This window comes from Delphinapterus leucas, chromosome 8, assembly GCF_059928025.1.
Source record: "Delphinapterus leucas isolate spDelLeu-1000000601 "Yukka" chromosome 8, BTC_Dleu_Yukka2, whole genome shotgun sequence".
Classification (NCBI taxonomy): Eukaryota; Metazoa; Chordata; class Mammalia; order Artiodactyla; family Monodontidae; genus Delphinapterus; species Delphinapterus leucas.
In genome coordinates this window covers 478,571-504,551 of record NC_143136.1, presented here as the reverse complement: position 1 = coordinate 504,551, position 25,981 = coordinate 478,571, and the positions used below count along the sequence as shown (strand labels likewise).

The 25,981-nt window shown below is 52.2% G+C and overlaps 1 protein-coding gene across 1 annotated transcript; it reads left to right on the top strand.

The window, feature by feature from the left end:
• Positions 1–1,990: 1,990 nt before the first annotated feature.
• On the top strand, positions 1,991–21,320 carry ING5 (inhibitor of growth family member 5). The gene is made up of 8 exons (XM_022568243.2): positions 1,991–2,091; positions 4,442–4,513; positions 7,002–7,168; positions 8,714–8,825; positions 8,991–9,084; positions 19,288–19,423; positions 19,527–19,588; positions 21,132–21,320. The coding sequence occupies exons 1-8, from the start codon at positions 2,055–2,057 to the stop codon at positions 21,172–21,174; spliced, it is 723 nt and encodes a 240-aa protein (XP_022423951.1). The 5' UTR covers positions 1,991–2,054; the 3' UTR covers positions 21,175–21,320.
• Positions 21,321–25,981: the final 4,661 nt, after the last annotated feature.

Genomic DNA, 25,981 nt, shown 5'->3' with positions numbered 1-25,981 from the left:
GATGTACAGGTAGCAAATATGCATGTGAAAAGGTGCCCAACATCACTTGTCATTAGGGAATTGGAAATAAAATGAGATACCTCTACATGTCTATTAGCATGGCCAAAATCCAAAACACTGACAACACGAAATGCTGGCAAGGATGTGGAGCAAGGATGTGGAGCAACAGGAACTCTTATTCATTGCTGGTGGAAATGCAAAATAGTACAGCTCATTCTGGAAGACAGTTTGGTGGGTTCTTTCTTTTTTTAAAATAATTTATTTTTGGCTGCATTGGGTCTTTGTTGCTATGCTTGGGCTTTTCTCTAGTTGTGGCAAGCGGGGGCTACTCTTTGTTGTGGTGCACGGGCTTCTCATTGCGGTGGCTTCTCTTGTTGCGGATCATGGGCTCTAGGTGAGCAGGCTTCAGTAGTTGTGGCTCGCGGGCCCTAGAGCGCAGGCTCAGTAGTTGTGGCACAGGGGCTTAGTTGCTCCGCGGCATGTGGGATCTTCCTGGACCAGGGCTCGAACCCGTGTCCCCTGCATTGGCAGGTGGATTCTTAACCATTGTGCCTCCAGGGAAGTCCCAGTTTGGCAGTTTCTTACAGTGTGACCCAGCAATTACAGTTCTTGGTATTTACCCAAAGGAGTTTAAAAAAATGTCCACACGAAAACCAAAACACGAATGATTATAGCAGCTTTATTCATAATTGACAAAACTTGGATGCAACCAACATGTCTTCAGTAGGTTAATGGAGGGACTTCCTTGGTGGTCCAGTGGTTAAGACTCTGTGCTTCCACCGAAGGGGGTGCGGGTTCAATCCCTGGGTGGGGAACTAAGATCCCGTGTGCTGCGCGGCATGGCCAAAAATAGGTAACTAAATAATAGGTGAATGGATAAATTGTGGAACACATAGACAATGAAATATTCTTTAGCGTTAAGAAGAAATGAGCCATCCAGCCACGAAAAGGAATGGAGGAAACTTAAAATGCCTATTACTAAGTGAAAGAAGTCAATCTGAAAGGGCTACATACTGTATGATTTCAACTATATGACATTCTGGAAAATGCAGAACTAGAGACAGTGAAAAGATCAGTATTTGCCAGGGGTTCGGGGGCAGGGAGAGGGATGAATAGGAGAAGCAGACGATTTTTAGGGCAGTGCAGCTATCCTGTATGATACTGTAATGGTGGATACTTAACATAATTGTACAACACAGAATGATTCGTAATGTAAACCATGGAATTTAGTTAATAATAATGTATCAGTATTGCTTCATCAATTTTAATAAATGTACCCCACCCATGGAAAATGTTTATAATAAAGGAAACCGTGTGTATATGTGGAGGGGGTGTATAAGAACTCTGTATTTGCTTCTCGATTTTTCTGAAAACCAAAAACTGCTCTAAAGTCTAATAATAAAAACACTTATCTACTTAAAACAATAAAAAGGTGGGTAGTGTGCAATTATGTACGCGAGCGCGCGTGTGTGCATTTTCACATCAAGCATTAAATGGGGCCAGAAAGGTTGCACCGAAACTGCTATCATTTAGATTGAAAGGTGAGCAAGATAATCACAGTCCTTTAACTTCGGGAGGTTGGGAAACTGTAAATTCCTGTACAGTTTGAATTTCTACAATGAAGATAAAATTGGCAAAACAATGAACGTGTTTCCACTCTTAAACATCTGCCCGGGATTTAGTGAAGAGTTCACGGAGGAGGGTGTACCTTTAAACGTGCATTTTCAGTGATGAACGACTGCCCCCGCCGACCCCCGGAATCGCAGGAGTCTGGGTCCGCGGGGCCCCGGAGGCCGCTCCTCCTCGGGGTCGGGACGCGCTCCACCTCCCCGCTACCAGACACCTGCTCCGCCCGCCCCGCCGGGACCGCCCAGCTCCCGCGCGACACCTCGCGCGGCCCCGACCGGAAGCCGTGGGGCGGGTTCAGACGGCGCCCCGCCCCTGAAGGCGACCAATAAGCGCGCAGGGCTCATTAATAGTGACCACGCCGGCCCCGCCTCCGCCTCTCGCGGGGCCACCGCCCGCGCAGACCCAGAGCGCGGCCGCGGACGAAGATGGCGACCGCCATGTACTTGGAGCACTACCTGGACAGTAAGCGCCCCCCGCGCCCCCTAGGCCCACCGCCCTGGCCGGGCCGCACCCGCCGCGCCCCCCCACGCCCCGCGCACTAGGCTCCGCGTGCGGACCCCGGGGCACGTGGGGGCGGCGGGACGGCCCGGAGGCGGCGGGAGCGGCTGAGGCACGCGCGGGGCGGGAGGGCCCACGAGGGAGGGGCACGGGGGGTGCGGCGCGGGGTCCCGCCGTCACGGCCGCGCCAATTCCAGGTGCGTCACGGCGGGGCGGGGGCCGGCGGGTGCTGGGCGGGGCCAGCGCGGCTCGGCTCCACCCTCCCAGGCTCAGCTCCGCCCACTTTCGCCATAGGCCCCACTCTCTCCTCCCTAGGACCCGTCTTCCTTGGCTGGGCCCCGCCCCTCATTCACTAGGCCCCGCCGACTTCGTCGTCGGGCCCGCCCTCTCCGCCCTGGCCCCGCCCTCTCTGTCTAGGCCCCGCCCCTCCGAGTCCCGTCCCGCCCATCCCCGGACCCGCCCCCACCGCGGTGACCCACTAAGGTGGTCGAGTCTCAGTCCCTTGGGACTCTGGGCCGGGTTTGGGGGGCCCAGTGCCTGAGGGTTCTGGGTTCTGTGCCTGTTTGTGCTGTGACCTGGGAGTCCGCTTCCAAGCCTCAGTTCGTGCATCTGCAAGGCATGATGGCGCGGAGGGTCTCTGAGGGCACCTGTCTTTGCGCAGGGGGTTGGGGGCGGTACTTAGACGTGTGGGTAGGGTGTTCAAGGCAGTGGTCATGAGAGTGGGCCAACGTCCCGAGGCGTGCCACAGGTTGCACCCTCTGGAGGACTCCTGAGCAAGTGGTTATTTGCCGCATCTCACAGCGGGGGTGATGCGCCAGAGGCTAAGTAGCTTGTCAAGGTCACTCACTGGAGAGTGGCGATCCCACGTTTGAGCTCTGCGGTCCGACTCCAGTCTGGCCCTGGCGGGGGCATAGCCTGGGGATGCGGGCTGGTGGGGATTTTGCCTGGTAACTCTGGAGCCCTGTGCTGCACTGGGGATTTTCACTCATCCGGGCCTGGGCGGCCAGACCCCACCCGAGGTTGCTGAGAGTAGGGAGTGAACCCCGGCTCCGGGGAAGGCAGTGGGGATCCAGCCCTCCCCAAGGGGGTCTCCCAGGCATGGCCCAACCTGAGCACAGCGTCCTGGGCCGGAGAGCACCGTGGAGGGAGGGGCTTCCCCACCATCGTCACTGGAGAGACCTACACCCAGGTACCTGTTCTGGGTGCTGTGGCTTGCCCTCCTCTGACCCGGTGCCTGCCCAGGGGGCCCCAGGAGGAGGGTCTGAGGAACACGATTCCTGTCCTGTGAGGGACACCCATGTGAAGGCTTGCGGACGGAGGCCCCTGCTCACTCCCTGAGCACCTGCTGTGTGCCAAGAAAGCAGACATGATCCCTGTTTTCCTGGAACTGGCTCTCAAATGGAAGAGATAGAGTTTTTAAAAGTTCACAAAAGTTTAAAGGTCACAAAGGAGCCCAGCAGGTCTGAGAGTGCAGGGGTGGCACTATCTTGAGAGCCCTGGTAGGACAGCAGGGGAGCCCACGGGGAGGCCATGGGTGGGTCTGTGCCGCCCTCTGTGTGAGCTGGGAAGCCCTGGGGCTTACGCAGCAGCTTTGTACAATCAGAGCTCTTGGAGTGGTCATCTGTGGAGGGGGCCCGTCCTGGCTGCGGGCAGGTGGGGAGCTTGGCCTGGACCAGGAGCCTGGCCATGCGGACAGGAGAGCAGTGTGGGGCAGGGTCCTTACCTCTGCTGTCCCGCACAGTCTGTTTGATTTTAAATAAACTCAAGTAAAATGAGAAGTTCAGTCCCTCAGTTGTACTGGCCCCATGTCAGGTGCTCAGTAGCCCCGTGTGGCCAGTGCGCGCTGTGTCGGGAGGCTTTGTCTTGGCATAAAGTTCTACCGCACAGCCCTGGTGGGCACCGCCCAAGGCCCTGAGTTCAGAGTAGAGTGGGAGGAGGGCAAGGAGGACCCCGGGGTTTGGGCTTGTTCTCTGTGGTGGGGCGTCTGCAGGGGAGGAGCGGCCTGGGGTCTGCGGTGGGAGAGTCGCACAGGCACCTTCCTCCCTCTGCCCTCTGTTCGCCTCTAGCTTCTCGAGTTTCTGACAAGTTCTGAAGCGCGTCAGCCGATTACCAGTGTGAAATAGGGGAGGGCTGGATTCCCCACTGTCTTCAATGTTGGGCTCGTGTCCCTGAAAAAAGATACCTTGATTCTTCTGCTCTCCAAACTCTAAGAGAAACAGAAGCCAGAGTGGGCTTATTGTTTGTAGCCTTGAAGTATGAAGCTTGGAAGGTGGGGTTTTGTCCTGCTGTTGAGAAGCATGTGTCTGTGTTTCAGGTATTGAGAACCTACCCTGTGAGCTTCAGAGGAACTTCCAGCTGATGCGAGAGCTGGACCAGAGGACAGAAGGTGGGTTCAGAACTTTCAGAAGAGCCAGGGTGTGGGGAGCAGCTCCCCAAGTCCAGGAGCGGAGCACCGGGATCCTGGGGGTGGGTACTGGTCTTCCAGGGACCTGGGGCAGTGGGGCTGCTGTCCAGCCTGGGCCACAGGTGTTGGGTAGTGTGTCAGAGAGAGTGCTGAGTCCTTTTTTTTTTTTGGCTGCGTTGGGTCTTCGTTGCTGCGCGCGGGCTTCTCTCTAGTTGTGGAGAGCAGGGGCTGCTCTTCGTTGCAGTGCGTGGGCTTCTCATTGCGGTGGCTTCTCTTGTTGTGGAGCGCGGGCTCTAGGCACACGGGCTTCAGTAGTTGTGGCTTGTGGGCTCAGTAGTTGTGGCTCGCAGGCTCTAGAGCGCAGGCTTAGTAGTTGTGGCACGTGGGCTTTGTTGCTCCGTGGCGTGTGGGATCTTCCTGGACCAGGACTCAAACCCCTGTCCCCTGCACTGGCAGGTGGATTCCTAACCACTGCACCACCAGGGAAGCCCCTAGTGCTGGGTCTTTAAAGTAAACTTAGTCCCTTATGTCCCTACACGTCTCCATGTCACACCTTTATAATTGTCATCCCCTCCCGCAGTCAAAATATTTGTTACCTTTTCTTTCCTTTAAAAGATTTTCTATTTTCAAACTGTGTACCTATTTTAAACAGTTAGTCCTTTTAGATCTTTTGGTATTTAACTCCCTATTTCTAAACAGTTCATTTTTGCTGCTATTTCTTACTTTATTTCCTTTTGGTTTTAGACTTTATCTATTCAGTTATTACAAAAAGTGAAGATTTACATCTCCAGTTGTGCCCTGCTCGGTTCATGCGCACACAGCTCCCTCCCCCCGTCTCCTGGGTGTAATGGACTAGAATTTGAACTGTGGTGATGCTGTGCTGTCCAGTGATGCTCTTTCTTTCCTGGGCTGCTGTGTCGGTAGTTTACCGTATGCTATGCTCACATGCCCTGTTTGGAGTAACTGTCTTTTTCTTGGCGTTCTTAATTGCTTTTCTTGTTGGTTTTGTTTTCCTCGTTTTCAGTGTGCCTGCTGCACCAGGTTACCTGCCAATTCTGTGTGTGCTCTCCATGGAGACCTCTCTCCTGGAGCCTCGCGGGCCGACAGTTTCCGGGCCTGCCGCGCACGCCTTGCCCTAGGTCTTCCTAGGCTCTCCCTTTGCTCCTCTTCGGCTTGGAGCCCTGTTTCCTAGGCTGTAAACATACTACTTCTTGATTTGCCCGTTTGTTTCAGAGGAGCCTTTTCTCTGGGAGCTTCCAGAAAGAAATTTACGGCAGGGTAAATTTCTTACACCATTGCATGTCTGAAAATGCAGCAGTGAATGGTTTGGCTGGGTATAGAATTCCAGATTGACAGGCATTTCCCCCAGAATGTGGCAGGCGTTGCTGCATTGTCTCCTAGCTTCTGTGTTGCTGTTGAGAAGTCTGATGTCATTTGGGTTTCTCATCCTTTGAATATGTGATCTTTTTTTCCCTTTCCTGTTTAGAAGCTTTTAGGCTTTTCTCTTTATCCCTGAGGTTTTACATTTCATGGCGGTGTGCTTGGGTATGGGCACTTTTTCACTCATTGTGCTGGGCACATGTTTTGCAAGATTGGAATAGCTGTGGTTTTTCACTAAGGAACAGCTTCCTGACTAGTGAATGCAGAGATTTCTTTTATGGTGAGATAAAGCATTTGTATTCAGAAATAAGCATAAACATTTGTAGATTGCTTAGCAAATAGCACCTGGAGAACCTCTCTGCAGATGGAGAAATGGAGCCTCTAGTGCCTGGGGGCCTGTGTGATCCTCATGAGCAGGCCCCCCTTCCCCAAGGGGTACACCCTGAGTTTTCACCTGCAAGAATGGTTTTCTCACCTCTCTAAACCAAAGAGTTAAGAGTTGCGTCTGTCTTTGCCTTTAACATCAATGGAATCATACAGTGTGTTTTCCTTTGTGTTTTGCTTTTCTCGCTCAGTGCCACCTTTTGTGGGATTAACCGATGTTGTTTGTTTTTTTTGTTGCTGGGCAGCGTTCTGTTGTGTGAACGGACCACAGCTTATTTATCTGTTTTACTGTAGATTGAATGTTTGGGTTGTTTTCTGTTATCTGCAGTTATGAATGTTTTCCCGTGTGTACCCTGGCCTCTAAATCTTTAGGGTATGTACCTGAGAGTAGCCTGCCGGGTCATAGGTAAGGTGAGCACATCATTTATTATTCAAACAATAATAAATGGACTCTTCAAACTTGAGAGTCCAAGAGGGCACGATGAACCCTTGCTGGGGCAGCGTCATACGTTGGGACTGTCGTGGGCGCACTGCCCTGGTCGGGGTGTGTGCTTGTCTCCCTGATCCAAAGTGTTTGGGAAGGCTGTGCCCGCCACCGGCGGCCAGTTTGGGCCAGCCACTTCTTTGCTGGCACTTGTCGTTGTCAGACTTTATTGGTTGCCAGTCTGGTGAGCGTGTCCTGGCTTTTTGCTCATTACTCTATCAGACAAGAAAGCCGAGATCGACATCCTGGCTGCAGAGTATATCTCCACGGTGAAGACTCTGTCTCCGGGTCAGCGCGTGGAGCACCTGCAGAGGATCCAGAGCGCCTACAGCAAGTGCAGGGAGTACAGCGACGACAAGGTGCAGCTGGCCATGCAGACCTACGAGATGGTGAGGAGGGGGGGCGGGGTGGGGGCGGGGCCTCCCCTCGGACGAGCTCCTTGCTTTCACGCAGCAAGGGGGAGGCTGCTCGGGAAACGGGGCCTCGAGGTGGAGGCCGGGCTGCGATAGAGCGATGCCGCTAGAGAAGGTGCACGTTGGAGGAGTCCTCGTCCTGGAACCATTTCTGTGGTCTTGTGTCCTGTGCCCATTTTGCTTGTTCATTTATATGTACTTTTAATGCTTGTTTTTGTCAGCTTTAGGTAAAGTCCTAGAATTGGTTTTGTCCAATTTCCTTTCAATTCCGCTTCTCTTGGGGTTTGCAAGGTGGCACAAAGCCGTTCTGCGACGCACATGAGGTCGTGTAGTGAGGCTCCCGTCCTTGCCTCCCCCAATAAAACAGTGTTTTGTTTTGTTTTTTTGCGGTACGCGGGCCTCTCACTGTTGTGGCCTCTCCCATTGCGGAGCACAGGCTCCGGACGCGCAGGCTCAGTGGCCATGGCTCACGGGCCCAGCCACTCCGCGGCATGTGGGATCTTCCCGGACCGGGGCACGAGCCCGTGTCCCCTGCATCGGCAGGCGGACTCTCAACCACTGCACCACCAGGGAAGCCCTAAACAGTGATTTATTTATTTATTTTTGCGGTACGCGGGCCTCTCACTGCCATTGCCTCTGCCGTTGTGGAGCACAGGCTCCGGACGCGCAGGCTCAGTGGCCATGGCTCACGTGCCTAGCCGCTCTGTGGCATGTGGGATCTTCCCGGACCGGGGCACGAACCCGTGTCCCCTGCATCGGCAGGCGGACTCTCAACCACTGCACCACCAGGGAAGCCCTAAACAGTGATTTTTTTAAAGCGTGAAATCAGTTGTGTTTGAGAAAGAATCCTCTAGGAGGAGACCTTAATGCTATGTTTGGGACTTCGATGCTCCAAAGTGCTAAATCCTTTGAGTAATCAGCCTGTCTTCCAAGGAGTTAGGTGTGATCAACGTCCTTAAGACAGTCCGTTTTCTCTCTGACGTGTAATGAAGCTTAGGACTGTGGTTCATTTCCAGTCGGGGGCCGTGATGGACGGTGTTGGACGGCTGTCACCAGCCAGCTGGTGCTGTGTCTCGTGACGTCCTTTTAGCTACAGGAGCATCCCCTCTGTCACGGGCAGTTCTGTGCGGTCCTTCCTTCCAGCTCCGTCCTGAACTCCATCTTCAAATGTCATTTTCTGTTGACGAACCTATAGCTCTTCACATTTTACGTCAGGATCTAGTACCCAAGGTCCTCAGCCCTTTACTTCAGTGCATCTTACGGCTCTGTTTCTCATTGTTGCCTGCCTTCAAGGTTTTTTCCCTGAGTAGGATTTATTCTGTTGATGGGGAACAGAATGTGGGGAAAAAAGACCCTTGCATCAAGTTGGAAATAGCAGGCCTAGTTCTAGCAGAGTGTTGTTACTTCTAGACTCAATTTAAGGGCCAGACAGTGCTTTCTGCTTGACGTCAGGAGCATTTGTGACCCTGAGGCGTTTTGCTCTGAGTTTCGAACGGAATGTGTGAGCATCCTTCTGTGTAGGTGGATAAGCACATCCGGAGGCTTGATGCGGACCTGGCTCGCTTCGAGGCGGACCTGAAGGACAAGATGGAGGGCAGCGACTTCGAAAGCTCTGGAGGACGGGGGCTAAAAAGCAAGTCTGTTAATTTTTCTTCATTTTGTTATTGTTAACTGTGGAGTTCTGAAGAATTTTGTCTGATAAGTGTATTAGGAACATTATGGTAAATATCATATTTGGGTAAATCTTGTCCTGCTTCAGTGAAATCTGTGAACAAAGTTGTGGTCTTTATTGTTTCAGAAGGTCGAGGTCAGAAAGAAAAGAGGGGCTCCCGGGGTCGTGGCAGGAGGACCTCAGAAGAAGACACCCCAAAGAAGAAGAAGCATAAAGGAGGGTGAGAGGTGCTTTTTTCTCTTTTTCCCTGAAGAACACCATTGGCATTCGCTCAGGATGGAGACACCGGTGGCTGCTAAGGCTGAGGAAGTGCTTACCTGTGCCAGGTGTGCTGTAGTTCTTCCTGCTTTGCCCGTGCCAGGTGTGCTGTAGTTCTTCCTGCTTTGCCCGTGCCAGGTGTGCTGCAGCTCTTCCTGCTTTGCCCGTGTCGGGTCAGTTGGTCCTCACGGCAACTTGAGGGAGCAGTGTTGCAGTCGTGGAGACCGAGGCTTCAGAGCTCCTGGGTTTGCACCAGGCGGTCTGACTCCAGATCCCATTCTGTTAGCCACTGCGTGCCCTGCCTCTTAAGAGACACGGTGATGTTTGGTGCGGTTCAAGCTAAGCCACTTGCTAGTAGCTGTATACACATCTGTTGATCATTTTATATATAAATACATGTTTTAGATGTATTCATTTTTAAATTGTGTGACTGCATTTATTAAATATCCATGTCATTTAACTTGAACTTCAGAATATTTCATTTAAAGCACTCTCTCACTTGCTGCCCCCTCCCCGCCAAGAGAGCTTCATAGAACATGAATGTGATGCTTCATCCTCCAAGACGGTGTAACATTGTTTCATAGGAGATGCTAAGATGCCAAGTGGCTTCTGTGGAGGTGATTCTGACAGTTATGGGGAGAGCTCAGAAGAGTTAGTTTTCGACAAAAGAAAAGTTTTGGTTCTTAAACCTAGTGTTTAAACTTTTATCTTTAAAAAAGAAAAGAAACCCCAAATAGTGTTTTTGTATTGTAAAATAACGCACAGATGCAGAAGACCACACAACGAACGTGTGGTTTAACGAATTACTGTAAGAGGCACCTCCTTGTAATCATTGCCTGGCCGGTGACTAACGCTCCCTGGGGGGCCCTTCCCTATGCCCCTTCAGAATCACCACTTCCTCAGCTCCAGACACACACGACCCACACAAACAGGGTGTTCACTTCCATTCTTTCTTTGTAGTTTTGTCCCTGACACAGTGCACTCCTGGACCCTATAGTTTAGTCTTGTTGCTTTTTTTTTTTAACCTTTTAGATTAACTTCATTAAGGAATAATTTACATAACAATAAAATGTTTTCATTTTAAGTATACAGTTTGATGCTGTATTCAACTTCTTTAAGGTTATAGAACTAGTCAACCTTTCTATTTCTTCTTGAGTCAGTTTTGGTAATCTACATCTTTCAAGGAATTTGTTGTTTCATATAAGTTGTCACATTTATTGACATCAAGTTATTCATAATATTACTTTATTACTCTTCTGATGTTGTAGGTTCTGTACTGATGCTCACTCTTTTAGACCTGAAATTGATGATTTATGTCTTCTCTCATTTTGCCTTGATCTTTTCAGAAAACTAGCTTTTGGTTTCATTGATTTTTTTTCTCTACTGTTTGTCTTCTATTGCACTTATTTCTGCTAATATCTTTATTCTTTCTGTCCTCCTACTTAGCCTGGATTTATTTTGCTTTTCTTTTTCCAGCTTTTTATGGTAGAAGTAGCTTAGTAGCTTAGTATGATTTTCATACTTCCCTTCTTTTCTAATATAAATATTTAAAGCTATAAACTTTCTTCTAATTACTGTTTTAGCTGCGTCACACAAATTTTGATATGTTTTTGTTTTTATTCCATTCAGAATATTTAAAATTTTCTTTTCTGATTTTTCTTTGACCCGTAGCTTATGTAGAAGTATGTTTCTCAGCTCCCAAATAATTTGAGATTTTCCAGGTAACTTTCTAATTTCAATTTCTAATTTAATTTTGCTGTGATCAGAGAACTTCTGTAATTGAAATTATCTGAAAGTGATTAAGTTTTAGGTTATGGTTTATGGTCTGTTTTTCTGAATGTTCCATATATACTTGAAAGCAATGTGTATCTTACTGTTGTTGGGTGGATGTCAATTATATAACTTGGTTGACAGCACTGTTCAAGTTTTATGTATCCTGACAGATACTCTGTTTACTTGTATAAATTACTGAGCGAAGAGATTCGGGATCACCAACTCTAGACATGGATTTGTCTATTTCTCCTCCTGCTTTGTGAGTTTCTGCTTCATATATTTTGAAGCTCTGTTATTTGGAGGTACATACACATTTAGGTTTTTTAAAAATAATTGACTCCTTTATCATTATTTATTTTGTTGTCCTTCTTTGTTTTGAAGTCTGTTTTGTCTAATATTACTATAGCCATTCCAAGTGTCTTACAGTGAGTTTTTACATGGTGTGTTTTTTCCCTTTTTCATTCTTTTACTTTCACCACATTTGTGTTTTTGTATTTAGAGTGAGTTTCTTGAAAGCAGCAAATAATTGAGTGTTGCTTTTTTATCTAGTCTGAAAATTTCCTTCTTTTCATTGCACTGTTTAGACTATTCAGATTTAATGTAATTAGTGATATGGTTGGATTTAAATTTACTATCTTGCTATTAGTTGTCTCCTTGTCCCATCTGTTCTTTTCCTGTCTTCTTTTGGATTAATCATGTATTTTTTCAGTATTCCATTTTTTTTAAGTGGGTGTCACTGGTATCTCAAAGAAGTCTTAGTTTTCATTTTATTTATTTTTTATTTTTTGTTTGTTTGTTTTTTGGCTGCGCAGCATGGCTTGTGGGATCTTAGTTCCCTGATCTAACCAGGTCCCTGACAGTGAAAGTGCTGTGTCCTAACCATTGGACCACCAGGGAATTTCTTCAGTATTCCATTTTAAGGACTATTCAAGTGTGTATACCCTGTTTCATTAACTTATCACAAAGAATTTCAAATAATATTGTACTATTTCATGTTTAATGTAAGAGCCTACATGAGTATTCTTTTGTTTTCTGCCTCCTGTCCTTTGTGCTATTATCAAAAATTTTACTTCTACGTATGACATAAGTCTCTGAATATATTGTTGTTATTGTTTTAGGTCTAAATCATTGCTTATCTTAAACATTTTAAAATATGAGAAAAAGTTTTATAGTTAGTCCATATATTTACCATTTCCAATGCCCTTCACTATATGTAGATGCAGATTTCCATCTGGTATCATTTCTCTTCTGCCTGAAGAACTTTCTTTAACTTTTTTTTTTTTTTTTTTTTTTTTGTGGTACACGGGCCTCTCACTGTTGTGGCCTCTCCCTTTGCGGAGCACAGGCTCCGGACGCGCAGGCTCAGTGGCCATGGCTCACGGGCCCAGCCGCTCCACGGCATGTGGGATCTTCCCAGACCGGGGCATAAACCCGTGTCCCCTGCATCGGCAGGTAGACTCGCAACCACTGTGCCACCAGGGAAGCCCTCTTTAACATTTTTTACAGTGCAGGTTTGCTGATGGTGATGAATTTTCTGTTTTTGTTTCTTTGAAAATATCTTTATTTCACTTCCATCTTTGAAGGATATTCTTGTTGGATATAAAGTTTTAGGTTGACTTCTTTTTTTCTTTCATCACTAAAGATGTCCTGTTGTTTTCCATCTTGCATTGATTCTGATGAGAAATTAGTGGTAATTCTTATCTTTGTTCTTCTGTATATAAGTGGCTTTGTTTATTTTTGCTGCTTCTAAGGTTTCCATTTAGCAACTTGATTTTTTAAAAAATTTATTTATTTTTGGCTGTGTTGGGTCTTCATTGCCGCACGCGGGCTTTCTCTAATTGTGGTGAGCGGGGGCTGCTCTTCGTTGCGGTACGCAGCTTATTACTGTGGTGGCTTCTCTTGTTGTGGAGCATGAGCACTAGGTGCACGGGCTTCAGTAGTTGCAGCACACAGGCTCAGTAGTTGTGGCTCGCAGGCTCCAGAGCGCAGGCTCAGTAGTTGTGGCGCAGGGCTTAGTTGCTTTGCGGCATGTGGGATCTTCCTGGACCAGGGCTCGAACCCGTGTCCCCTGCATTGGCAGGCAGATTCTCAACCACTGCTCCACCAGGGAAGTCCACAGCAACTTGATTTTTAACAACTTAATTATGTGTCCTCATGTGTGTTTTTTGTGTGTTTTCTGTTTGGAGCTCATTGAGCTTCTGGGAACTGTTAGTTTATAGTTTGCATCAAATTTGTAATTTTTCAGCCAGTTTTTCAAATTTTTTTTTTGCTCTCTTTTGTTCTTTTTATGGACTCCAATCATATATGTGTGTTAGCTTGATATTTTCCTACAGATCACTGAGGCTCTGCTTATTATTTTGTCAGAAATTTTCTTTCTACGCTTCCATTTGGATAGTTTCTATTACTTTATCTTCAAGTCTTTTCTTCCTTGTTGTCTAATTTAATCTTAATCTCCTTTAGTGAATCTTTGATTTAAGAAATTTTCTTATCAGGAAGTTCTGTTTCTTTTTTTTTATACTTGCCATTTCTGTTATTACACATATATTTTCCTTTATATATTTGAATATATCATTTTACAACAGCTTTTTAAAAAACTTTCTCTTCTGATTCTGTCATTTCCAGGTCTATTTCTTTTTTTTGTTGTTTTAAAGCTGCTTTATTAAGGTATGATTGATATACAAAGAACAGTATATATTTAATGCATACATTTTGATGAGTTTGGCAGGTCTGTTTCTGTTGACTGCTTTTTCTCTGGTTGTAAATCACATTTTCCTCCTCCTTCACATGTCTAGTCATTTTTTTTTTAATTTATTTTTGGCTGCATTGGGTCTTCGTTGCTGCACATGGGCTTTCTCTGGTCGCGGCGAGCGGGGGCTACTCTTTGTTGCAGTGCACGGGCTTCTCATTGTGGCGGCTTCTCTTGTTGCGGAGCATGGACTCTAGGCGCACGACTTCAGTAGTTGTGGTGCACAGGCTCAGTAGTTGTGGCGCATGGGCTTAGTTGCTCTGCAGCATGTGGGATCTTCCCGGACCAGGGCTTGAAGCCATGTCCCCTGCATTGGCAGGCAGATTCTTAACCACTGTGCCACCAGGGAAGTCCACCTAGCATTTTTTAAAAATTTTATTTATTTAATTTATTTTATTTTTGGCTGCATTGGGTCTTTGTTGCTGCGTGTGGGCTTTCTCTAGTTGCTGCGAGCGGGGGCTACTCTTTGTTGTGGTACGTGGGCTTCTCATTGCGGTGGCTTCTCTTGTTGCAGAGCACAGGCACTAGGCATGCGGGCTTCAGTAGTTGTGGCTCACAGGTTCTAGAGCGCAGCCTCAGTAGTTGTGGTGCACGCGCTTAGTTGCTCCGCGGCATGTGGGATCTTCCTGGACCAGGGCTCAAATCCATGTCCCCTGCATTGGCAGGCAGATTCTTAACAACTGCAACACCAGGGAAGCCCCCATCTAGTAAGTTTTGACTCATTGTTAAGACAGTGTCAGTGTTATGTGGTTGAATATCAGGATTTTGTTGTCTTCGTTTAATGGGTGTTGAATTTTAAAAATTCATTTAAATTTTTGTCACTAGTTTAATCACCTGTGGAGCAGCTTGATCCTTTGTAGGCACATTTTTAACGTTGGTTAAAAAAAGCCTTTTTCTTAATATGCCAGATAGTGAATATTTTAGGCTTGTAGGCCATATTGTCTCTGTTGTGACCACTCAACTCTGCTGTTTAATATTGAAAGCATCCACAGAAAATATGTAGTTGAATGATGTGACTGTGTTTCATTAACACTTTATTTGTAGAAAAGGCAGCCAACTGCAGGCTGTATTTTGCCAGCCCCTAGGTTAGAGTAGCCTTTACTCTAGGGTTGGTTAAACCCTCCTGCTAAGGTGTGACCCTTCTGTGTCCTCCTCTGAGTGTATTTGGTGTTTGACGAGGTCTCTCCATGCTGGCTGGTTGGAACTTGAATGTTGCCCAGGCTGCGTGTGAGCTCTGGGTTCAGCTCATGGGTCCCTGGTATTCTCTGCCTGGCCTTGTGGATTGTCAGTCCGTGCACGGGCAGCTTAATCTTTAGCTAAAAACTCAAATGGATCTGTTTGCAGATTTCCGGAGTGCACTTTCTCTAGCTTCCTCCTTTCCAGCACCCTGCCCCCAAGTTCCAGCAGCCTCACCCTCCCTGAGCTTTGGTTTTTCCCTCCTTCTAGACATGCAGGCTTTTGGTCCTCTCTAAGGACTGGCGTGTGGAACGTGCCTCCGGGCAGAAAGCTGAGAAGGTCATAGGTCTCACCTGGCTCGTTTACCTTCTCAGGATCGCTCTCCTGTGCTGCCTTCTGTGTAGTGTCTGGTAACTCCTACTTCAGGTGTCTTGTCCAGCTTTCTACTTGTTCATAGTAGGAGGGCAGTGTAGTACCTGTTATTTCGTCAGGGTCTTTGTTTAGGTAAAGTTCCTTTAATGCGTAAGTTTTTCTCCATCCTTTTCTTTTCTTCATAATTTTCCTTCTTGAAGGACCTGCGCTGTTTGGCTTGTAGCGTTCTCCAGAGTCTGGATGTTGCCGATGAGATGTGAACCCTCGCGAGAGCCTCTTTGTTGAGCATTTAGACGGTGCGTCTCCTTCTTGTCTGCTCTGCAGGGGGATCCTGGGGAATGCACTGGCCTGTGTGTGTTCTTTCTGAAGCCGGTTTTGTAGATCTGGCAGGACATTTAATGCTGGGCCATGAGACCTGTGTCAGAGGTGATTGAAAGCATCTGCCTTATGGGGATGTTCGTTGACTGTGTGGGAACAGTTAGGCTGTGTCCGTTGCAGATGGATGAGGCCATAAACGTTACAGGTGACCCTTGAACAATGTGGGGCTGGGGGCACCAGGCTTCCATGCAGTTGGAAGTCCGTGTACTACCTTACAGGCAGCCCTCTGAGTCTGAGGTGCCACATCCGAGGGTTCATCGACCACGGGTCACGTAGCGCTGTAGCGTGTACTCACTGAAGAAAACCTGTGTGTAAGTGGGCTCACGCACTCCAGGCCCGCCTTGGTCAAGGGCCTGCCATAAGTCCGCATATACTGTAGTCTTCATTCTGGAGCACCCATTTGATTCCTTTTTTACGGATTTTAGTTCCTTTTTGAAAAGTCTCCATATTTGCATCCCTGTTACTTACGTTTTCTTCATAATGTGTGTTTAAAGCCCTTCTCTGCTAATTTTAACATCTGGGTCGTCTCTGTATCTGCTTCTGTCTGCCCACTTTCCTGTGGTTACCACTCCTGCTTTTTCATGTCATGTACTTGTCTCGTTGTCTGGCCTTGGAGGCACGTGGAGAGGGGTTGCCCTTCTTTGGTCCAGGCAGATGGAGCAGGCTTGGGGCGGGGTGGCGAAGGTGGCAGGGGGCCTCCCGGCTCCTGACGGAGAAGCCAGAGTGTCTGTTTTGCTGCTGCAGTGGCTGTCTGTGGGTGGTGCTTGGCTTTCCTTCCTGCGGCGGCCTGGAGGAGGAGGCTGGCTGCTCAGAGACCAGGGATGTCACTCTGCAGCCTCTGCATGGCCCCAGGGTCAGTAAGTGGACTGTAGGGTCACGGCCGTGTGTGCGGGGTCCTGCAGAGTCGGTGTGGTCCCCAGTGGGCCTCCAGGCCTCGGCTGAGCACGGGAGATGGATGGCCTGCTCCCTCGGCTGCTGCCTCTTCCTCAGCCCTAGGGCATCTTGCCTGTGTCACTGCGCAGCTGTCCAGTGTCTTTGAAGTGTGACCTCACTGTCTGTCGGGTTTGTCTTCCACCTCGCGGTGGCAGCAGTGTTCCGCGCCTTTCTGCTCCTTCCTGCTTAGGGCTTGGGGGCGTGCCGGCCTCCTCTGGGGATGAGCAGGTGCTCTCCTGTGTCCCTTCCTCTCCATGAGCCCCTTGGAGGGACAAGACCCTGGCTCCCTGGTGCAGTGGGAGCCTCCCTGACGAGTGCGTGCCTGGCCGTGGCTCAGACCTTGGGGATGACCCGGGTGTCTCACCCCGTCTCTGCGGATGCGCTGGAGCCGGCCGGGCCCGCAGCTTCCCCTCACTGAGGGGGCTGGCGTGCATGTCGCTGGCTGCTGTTCGTCGCGCTGGCCGCAGCAGCGGCAGGTGAGAAGGGGTAGTCAGGGGTGGCAACGTTGGCAGAGCCCTCGGTAAGTCAGGCTGGACCCGGCGCTTCTGCGTGAACCGTTTCCTCTCCACGGCCACCCTGGGCGGTGGTGCTGTGACTGCCCCAGTTTACAGACAGAGGGGGCCAGGGGTGCTGAGGCCCGCCCTGAAGGCCCGCTCTGCTGTGTGACCGGGGGCGCCCTGTCCCCGGGGGCCATTGGGCAGGACGGGGCCGGGACGGTGTCTGGAGAGGACAGGACACCCACGGGCCGGGTGCGGGCCAGTGTACCCCGTCTGCTGGTGCTGTGGCTTCACGGCCTGCCTTGGGGTGATGCTGCGGTTCCAGGGTCAGAGGCAGGTCCTGTCGCCCTGCGGGGCCAGGCAGGGGGGCCACCTGAATGGCAAGCGCCAGACCTCGGGTGCGTCCTTGCCGTCTGTACAGCCCATGAGCCAGGCAGGATCTGCGTGCGGACGCGGGGGCCGTTCCTCCTGAGGATGAGTAGCCGTGCCTGTCGGGGGGCGTGTCCCGAAGCGCCTGGGACGCGCGTGGGGGGCGAAGCGTGTGGGGCTCCCTGGGGTGGCTGCTGAAGGGTGCCCACCACGTCCTGGGGTCCGGAGCGAGGGGCAGCACTGCTGCCTGAGGGGTCGCCCTGGCCTGCCCCAGGGATGGGCTCGGCCAGCAAGAAGGGCCCTCGTGGGCTCAGCCCCCGTGACCTCCCGGCCGCTTCCCTCCACCCTCCCACCCCGGAGCCCCCTCCAGGTCAGACTGGAGGAGCGGTGGTGTGGGGTCCCAGGCCTGCTTGCTGGCTGGAGGTGTCCTCGCTGGGGGGTCCCCACAAGCCCTGCAGCCTCTCCTACTGCCACGCACCCGGCCAGTGCCCTTGAACCCGGGGTGATGGGCGCAGGTTGCGCGGCAGCTGGAACTGTGCAGCGTGGTCGAGCCTCAAGCAGAACGCACGGAAGCAGACGAGGCGAGGTCTGTGCCGGAGGCGGGAAGCACCGCAGGAGAGGCCTGAGTCTGCTGGTGGGTGGCTGCCGCGGGGGTTTGCACTGATTCCCCGGGGGGCGCCTGGGAGGGAGGCCCCTGGCGGCAGGACAGGACCCTGCGGGCGGTGACACAGCGCCCCAGCCCGAAGGCCTGCTCGTGGCTGTGCCTGAAGCAGTTTGAAAGCACAGGGGCCGGGACGCGTTTCCATGACGTTCCCAGAGACGGAGAGCAGAGCCCACACAGAGGGAGGGCCCTGGGTGGCAGCTGCACGGGCACCGAGCATACTTGTGTCAGGGACGGTGTGCGGCCGGGGCGCCTCGCTGGGCCGGAGGCAGGTCGCAAAGGCACAGCGTTTCTAGACTCTGGTGCACAGGGAGCACGTGAGCAGTGAATCCCTTTGGGGACCAGATTTTCTTCGTTTCACTCCGGTCAGTATATTCAGATGGCCCGGCGGCCGCCATGTCTTAGCTTTCCTTTTGCCGTGTTCCTCGTGTGACTTGCTGTGTTTGGTTAGCAAGTACACATTTGAATCTGCACCTGTACTTTTTATTTTGATGGTGGGGGTGGGGGAGGGAGGGTTTTCTTTCTGTACTGGTGGGAACGTACTGTTTGTCTACACCAGCCTGAGGTCACGGTTTTTGTTTTAAATAACGAAACACATGAGAGTCGATTCCACGAGCCCTTCCCTGTGTGCGCTGCAGAGCCGCAGGCAGCAGATCGGAGGGCGGTGTGGACAGTGCAGGGGTCTGGCTGGGCTGTGGGTGGAGCCCAGAGGGCAGCTGGGGAGTGCAGGGCGACAGGCCGCTTCCCTGGCGTGGGTAGGTGAGGGCGGCCCTGCTGACAGTGGGCAGCTAGGTGGGTGGTGGTGGGCTCCTGGGGGTCAGGGCCAGGGCAGGGCGAGGGGGGCAGGGGCTCCTGTGGCTCTCGCGGCGAGGCGGTGGCCCTTCTTGTAGGGGAGGTGCAGGGCGAGCTGGCGGAGCCAGGGCTGCTCAGACACCTGGGCTGCCTGGATGGGCTCAGGTGGGTTCTCGGATATTGCCAGGTGTCCACTGGTGGTGGTGGCGTGTGCCTGCCCCGGCCGGGGAGAGGCCGCGGGAGGCTGCGGGGGCTGACCCAGGCTGGGGGAGGAGCTTGGGGAGCAGGCCCCATTGGGCGGGGGGCGGGCTGGGCATGGTTCCTGTCCCTGGGGGGACTGGTCTGGACGCTGAGTGGTGAGCGCCTCCCCCCGACACCCTCCCACGCCTTCGTGCACGGCCTTGTCTGGCGCCATCCGGGGCAGCTCGTCCCTCTACCCCCCCACTCACCGCTGTCGTTTCCCCGCAGGTCGGAGTTCACCGATACCATCCTGTCGGTGCATCCCTCTGACGTGCTGGACATGCCCGTGGACCCAAACGAGCCTACCTACTGCCTGTGCCACCAGGTGTCCTATGGGGAGATGATTGGCTGTGACAACCCGGATGTGAGTGGGGCCTCGCTGAGGCCTGGGGTGGCGCCCTCGGGGCGGGTGGCGCCCGGGTGGCACCCGGAGCGCGGGGCTGACCACCACCTCCTTCGCCTTGCAGTGCCCCATCGAGTGGTTTCACTTCGCCTGTGTGGACCTGACCACGAAGCCCAAAGGAAAATGGTCAGTATGGGCGCCGGCTTTCCTGAAGAACTGGGTGAGCGGCTGGGCTGGGGGCCTGCCTGCTGCCACTGGTCGTGGTCCCTGGGGCCGAGCTGCAGGGTACACCCACCCGCCTCACACGGGGTCGCGGCTTTTATTACGTTTGCATAATGTAGGGACCTGTGAGCAACATGGGTTTGAACTGCTTAGATGCAGTTATTTTTCAATGGTAAATACTGCTGTGCTCCGTGATTCCCAGTGGGTTGGATCTGCGGTGTGGAGGAACCGCGGGTATGGACGGCCGACTGTAAGTCGACTGTGCAAAGAGTCGGTGCTTCAACCCCTGCCTTGATCGAAGGTGACCTGCACTTCCTGTTCCCCCAAGCCACGGCCATTCTGACTGTTGAGTGAGGCAGAGATGATTACAGATGCAAACAGAGAATGAGGAGTTCTTCCCCGGGGAGCTTTGATGAAACACGAAGAACGTTAACTAGGTCTTGGCCGGGCGCAGGCCAGGCACCCTCAGTGCCGCGGGCTTTCCGTTCCGTCGAGAAGACGTGCCCTGGGTCATGGCGCCGTCTATCCTGTCCTGTGTTCAGTGGGCAGCGGCAGCTTTAGTGTGCATAGAAATCTGGTTTTGCTGACCTGCGCTGAAGCGAGGTCCCGGGAACAGGAGGCAGGGAGGGCGATTTGAGTTTGACTGGGACGTGGTGGGTTCGAATTGTTTGTGGGACTTCTGGGTGGAAGAGTCTAGTAGGCACTGGAAAATCATTTCCTTCTGGGAGGAGGGGGTCTGCCCACCACTTGCTGGGAACAGGGCGGGACGCGCAGAGCCGGCCGGGAAGCCAGGGCGCCGCGGCCCCAGCCCGCTGCTGTCTAACTCCCGACTTCCCTGGGCTCCCCTGGGAGATGGCAGAGAGCAGGCTGCTTCCCGCCTAGGTCTGAGACCTGAGCCCGTGTCTGGGAGTCTGCACCCCGTGCTCGCTGGTGCAGCGTTGCCCTCCACCCCAGGGCCCGGCAGGGCCAGGCTCACTCGCTGGCCTGGACCAGGTGCTGGTGGCCGGGGCCGGGGCAGCTGCATCACACAGGATCAGCTGCCTCCCTTCTGTTACGGGGCTGCCAGGGCCCAGGAGGGACCCAGAGCAGCCCCCTGTGTCTCTGGCTCTGGAACCTGCTCGCCCAGGGCCACCAGGGCCCGCTCAGCCCCGTGGGGCGGGCGGGGCTCTGCTACTCTGCCAGGTTAAGGGGCCCCGCCCGACTGCCCGCCTCCAGTTTGGTCCCAGTGGCGCTGTCATCGCACAGGGAGGACCCGTGAGCTTGATCCAGAGGAATGCCCGTGTGTAAGCACCATGCTGCTCGCCGACCCGAATCTTATCCACCGACTTTAGAACAGACATGCTGGATGGAATGGCCCGTGTGGGGGCTTTTCCCCGATGGGAAGGCTGCGCTCTCTGCGTTTGTGGGTCTCTGTCCTGGTGCCGTTTCAGCAGCGTCCAGCCATCCTGGAAATGGGGTCTGGCTGCCCACGTGCAAAGGGCCCCTCACTGTGCCTTTCTCATCACAGGTTCTGTCCACGGTGTGTTCAGGAAAGGAGGAAGAAGAAGTAAGGAAGAGGCGGACGCCCGGACCCGAAGAGCACGTTAATACATCCCTTCATTCACGTCGCAATATTTTATCTTCATTTTAAAACGACCTTGTTTCCAATGATATTTAATAACTCAATGGCCAGTTGTAATTCTGGATATTTCCTAAAACAAACAAGAAGCCACCTGAGCCCTGTTGCCCAGAGGAGTGCCCCTAGGGGACTTACCACAGTGACTCCATTCTCATGACTTTTCGTACAGACCCCTGGCCCCAAGCATGGCGGTCACAGCGAGTGGCCCCAGGACTTCGAGGGGTGTGCGTGCCTGGTACACTGCCATCGCTTTGCAGCTGGAGGTGTGAGCCCTGGTCATCTGTCTGTGGTTTCCCGGGGCTGCTCCCCGAGAGCCCGGCACCACTGCAGGCGCCTCTGACCCTCACTGAGAGCGGTGCATGTGGAGCCTGGTGACGAGCCTGGGAGGGGCCGGCTCTCCCCGGGGCGGGCAGGGGTCTCAGCTTCGCTGTGCACTGCCTTTTCATCTGGACTCCCACTTCCCTCCATGAGGGGTTTACTTTCTGGAGTAAACGGCTCTCCATTAGCGAACGATAAGAGACGGCCCAGCAGACGGGCTGATGTTCTGTTTCCCTGGGAATTCCTGGCATTTTTACTGTGAAGATGAATTATCGTGGTAGCATGAAGATAGTGGTCTGTGTGAATATGGAGTGAGTCCAAGCCGCTAGGGGCTGATTTGAAACCTGTTCATTTGCACAGCAGATGAGCAGCTTAGATCAAGGAGACAATTATGTGATGTGATTTGTGAATTTCTTGTGCCACAATAGCAATTCTGGATGAAGCTAGGAAACTAGAGTGTCCTTTCTCTTTAAACAGCATTCACCAAACCGACTTTGAACCGTCTTTTTGGTAACAGTTGGGGGAGGTTGCGTACCTTTGGTGTGTTGATTCCGTGTGTCATGATGGTCCAGAAAGCGTGACTTCTGCAGGTGTCCTCGGACTTGAGAGCCTCCGGCGTGCATTTATGGAAGGGGAGACCTGCTTCTGTGTTCAGGCCAGAAGTCCATGAGACAGACTTGGGGCTGAGATTCCCAATTTCGAAGAACCTTGTTTTCTTTATAAGGAAGGCCATCTGGAATGATACACCCGCTTCCTCCTGAGGCCTTGTTACTATAGATGCTCCTCCTATTTTCTAATATTCACCAAGGAGAGGAAAGAAAGCAGAAGGGAACCTGTGAGGCTGTGTCGTAGACGGGGCCATCCCGCAGAGTTAGTTAATATTCAGCAGATGAAAGCAGGGTCTGGCTGGGGTCTGCATCTGAGCTTCCCAGTGGGGCTTTGCCTGCGCCCCGTGTCCGACTCTGTCCTTTCTGGAGGGAGCTGACGGAGTGGCACTTGATCCAAGATGACCGTGGGCAGGTCGGTTCAGCACGTGTGGCCTGTCCAGTCTCGGGCCGGGGGTGGGGTAGGGGGTCGGCCGCTGCTGCAGCTTGTCCCTGGGGGATCCCGGAGCCACATGGCTTTCTAGACCCGATGCCATTCTGCTGCCCCAGAGAAGGGGGGCCGTGTCCGGACGAGTGCTGTCAGCACCCTCAGTCTCAGCATTGGCTGGAAACCCAGGGGCGTTGGTATTTAATAACTTAGGGTTTTGTTAATACAGGTGTTTAAGGATTGTGGGGAATAAATGTGGAAAAAAAAATTTTCTTCACCCTTTTACCAGTTTTTGTGGAGAAGATAGGTAAGTACAGTAAGCTTGTGGTGATTCTTTAGAAGCTAATTTAATATTTGCACTTCATCTGTGAACACTTCACACCCGCTGTTATTGCGGGAAAGCGATGGTGTTTGTGGATGTGGGTTGCTGGCTGATTCAGTTGGGATTCTCACCTGGTTTCCTGAGGCCGCGGTCGTTTCCCAGGCAGGATGACCAACTTCTCTGTCTTAAGCTTTTGTTTAAAGTCCGATGGTACCATCCTGCTTGTCACTGTGTAACATCCCACGTGAGGACCTTTTTTTTTTTTTTTAAAGTTTCTGTGCTTATATGTTTCTAGTGTTTACTTTTTGCTGGTTACAATAATATCACCAAAATAATATGCACGTAGCTTAGGAGAAAACGGAAAACAGGAGCAGAGTAGAAAGAGTCCCTGGAGCATTGTCTGGCCTCCCCGAACACCAGTGCTACCCATGACAGAAGACACTTGGTGGCCATGTGGTCGGGAACGTCCTGGCCCGAGGGGTCGGCTGGAGCCCACGCCGCTTGCGGTGTCGTCTGAGGCCTGCCGCCTTCATCAGGATGCTCGCCGGGCTCCGGGGCTGATGCTGGAGGCTGCTCTGGAGCCCCACCCGACCATCACCTAGGTGGAGGCTGCCCTGGGCCGTCGCAGCATTTCTGAGCGAGCGAGAGTGCCGGCCCTCTGTGGCCGTGGGGCTTACTTGTGAGGGAAGAGGTTTCTCATGCAGAGGAGAAGCAGAGTCGTTCCCTTGTTTCCAGTGCTGTCTTATCTGCCGGCAGTTGGAGAAACATCCTCTTGTTTTCCTGCAGGAGAACACGTGCTGCACCAATAAAAGCAGGTGTTAAACTGAGCCCCCCGCCCCTGTGGCCAAGCTCGTGGGGCTCGTGGCTGGGACGCATACACCGAGGCCTGTGTGACTGTCCCCACTGGAGGCTGGGCCCCCGAGCAGGTGGACATGAACCTGGTGCTGGCAGGGCCACGTGAGCCGGGTGGCTTCCCGTCTGCCCAGGGCAGCAGACGCCGGACGCAGCCCCAGGCAGCAGTGACGGGGTGGATGTGAGGGAGTTGCAGGGGTGTGTGGGGACAGTGGCGAACTGCGTGTCAGTCCTGCCTCCTGACCCATCGCTGGCAGCCCTTGGCGAGGACCGCTTCGAGCAATAACGCTGTCTGAAGAGCAGCTTCCCCGTGTAGCCACAGCCAGGGCCTGCCCTGGTGCGGGGCTGGGACACTTGTCACGGCGTGGAAGGTTTCAGGTTTTCCTCAAGTTTCAGTGAACAGTGGTTGGTCTTCATTACCTGTGTCGAGAGGAATTTTAAAATAGGACATCTAAGAAAAGTGTTCCCGTTCAGGAGAGAGTTCTGTGAAGTTCCTTCCTAGTGTGTATTTGTGGTGTTCATCATACCACATCTCATCCAAAATGATGCAGCTTTAACATGAATGTTACATTGTATTTTCAAGGAATTATTATTGATGTTCTCTTTGTAAAGGAAAGATAATATTGTAAATCTTTTTATTAAATAATGTAAAGATGTATATCTGTATTTTTGGATCATGTTATAGATTATGGATATATTGTTTAATGAATAAAGTATTTTTTGGAACATTTGAGAATGCATCCTTTCGGGAAACGATAAAACTTCATCGTGTCCGGAGATGAGAAGTACATCCTGTGTGGCATTTTGAAGGGGATGTGCAGTGGACCAGAGGGGGTGTGTCACTGCCACGGGCCTGGGCAGGACCCCCGGCCGCACCTTGGTGGACAGCCTTGGGCCTCAGCTGTGTTGTGGCGTCACAAGTTGGTCCCCAAGCTCACAGGAAAGATAAGTGGTTAGAGTGCTGTGGGTTGCTTTCTAGAGGCTTAAGGCGCTTCCTTTGGAACAGAAGTTTCACCCTCTAGGCCTGCTTGGGCTCCAAGGCCCTGTGGGAACTAAACAACTCTTAGGATGTTCCCTTGACGAGTGCTAACAGTCAGGGTCCAGAAACCCAGCCTGGTCACAGTGGGTTGGGAGAGCACCGCCAGGCAACCATTTTCCAGATGAAGCCTGGTTCACAGACTCGGGTCCTTGGCTGGAGGGGAGCCTTCGGCTCTGGAGGAAGGCCTGTGACTCCTCTCCCTGCACCATCTTGCTCCACGCACACCAGGGCTGCCTGCCTGGGAAAAGGAGGCACCAGCTCTTTGTTTTGGGGGTGGGGTGCTAATCTGCACTGTTGCTGATTCCCAGAGGTCCAGGATGCCATTGGTCTGGTCAAAGTGAGGGCCCACGGCAATCAGGTGGTTAGGTAACGTTTGTCTGGATGGGTCCACAGGCCCCTCTGTGGTTACCTTCCCAGTGCCTGAGTGTGTCATTGAAATAGACGTAATGGCTGGCAGGATGGCCACGTTGACCTGTGGAGTGAGGGTCGTCACGGTAGGAAGGGCCAGGTGGAAGGCCTGGAGTGTCCTCTCCCTGCCAGGGCATAATCCAAAGGCAGGATGTCTCCTCGCGGGAAGGTCAGGGGTGATGTTCCTAGCACACCCCATTAACTTACCTGGGAAGAAGTGGGTGGCTCTTAAGGAGTATGGTTTACTGAAGATGTGGGTGAGACCCCGCTGCAGCTGCTATTCCTGGCAGGGCATGGTTACCAGAGCAGAACGTATGCTCTTGGCAGGTGGCAGGTAGGTGTTGATCTGGCCAGTGCCAATATGCAGGGACCACCGGAATCTTTGTTCTGTTGATACTTGGTCGAGCTGGCAGCACACCGTCGCGGCCCTGCCTTCGGCCATGTACACACGCTTGCTCTCTGCAGTCCCCGGGCCACGGGTTGTCATCCTAGCATCCCACAGAACATCCCTCCTGTGTGCCTCACCAAGAACTCTGGGACTGATGAGCCAGACACGTACTGGAGATGCCTTGGTAGGACACGTGGGGGCCAGAGGGTGGGAAGAGAACTCTACTCTGGGTACTAGGGACTGTGTTAGTTATTGTAACAATGTAATTGAGGGTATTCCAGGGCTGAAAGAGCAAAAAGGGAGCACTGAGGTAACAGTCACTGGAGGAAGCAGCTGCCATCCCTAAGTCGGCGAGGGGCGGGGGCAGGGTAGGGGGAGGA

Coding starts and splice junctions, on each gene's coding strand:
- ING5 (XM_022568243.2), top strand. CDS start 2,055: ATGGCGACCGCCATGTACTTGGAGCACTACCTGGACA. Junction 8,826..8,990: donor TGGAGGACGGGGGCTAAAAA/GCAAGTCTGTTA, acceptor TTATTGTTTCAG/AAGGTCGAGGTCAGAAAGAA. Junction 19,589..21,131: donor ACGAAGCCCAAAGGAAAATG/GTCAGTATGGGC, acceptor TTCTCATCACAG/GTTCTGTCCACGGTGTGTTC.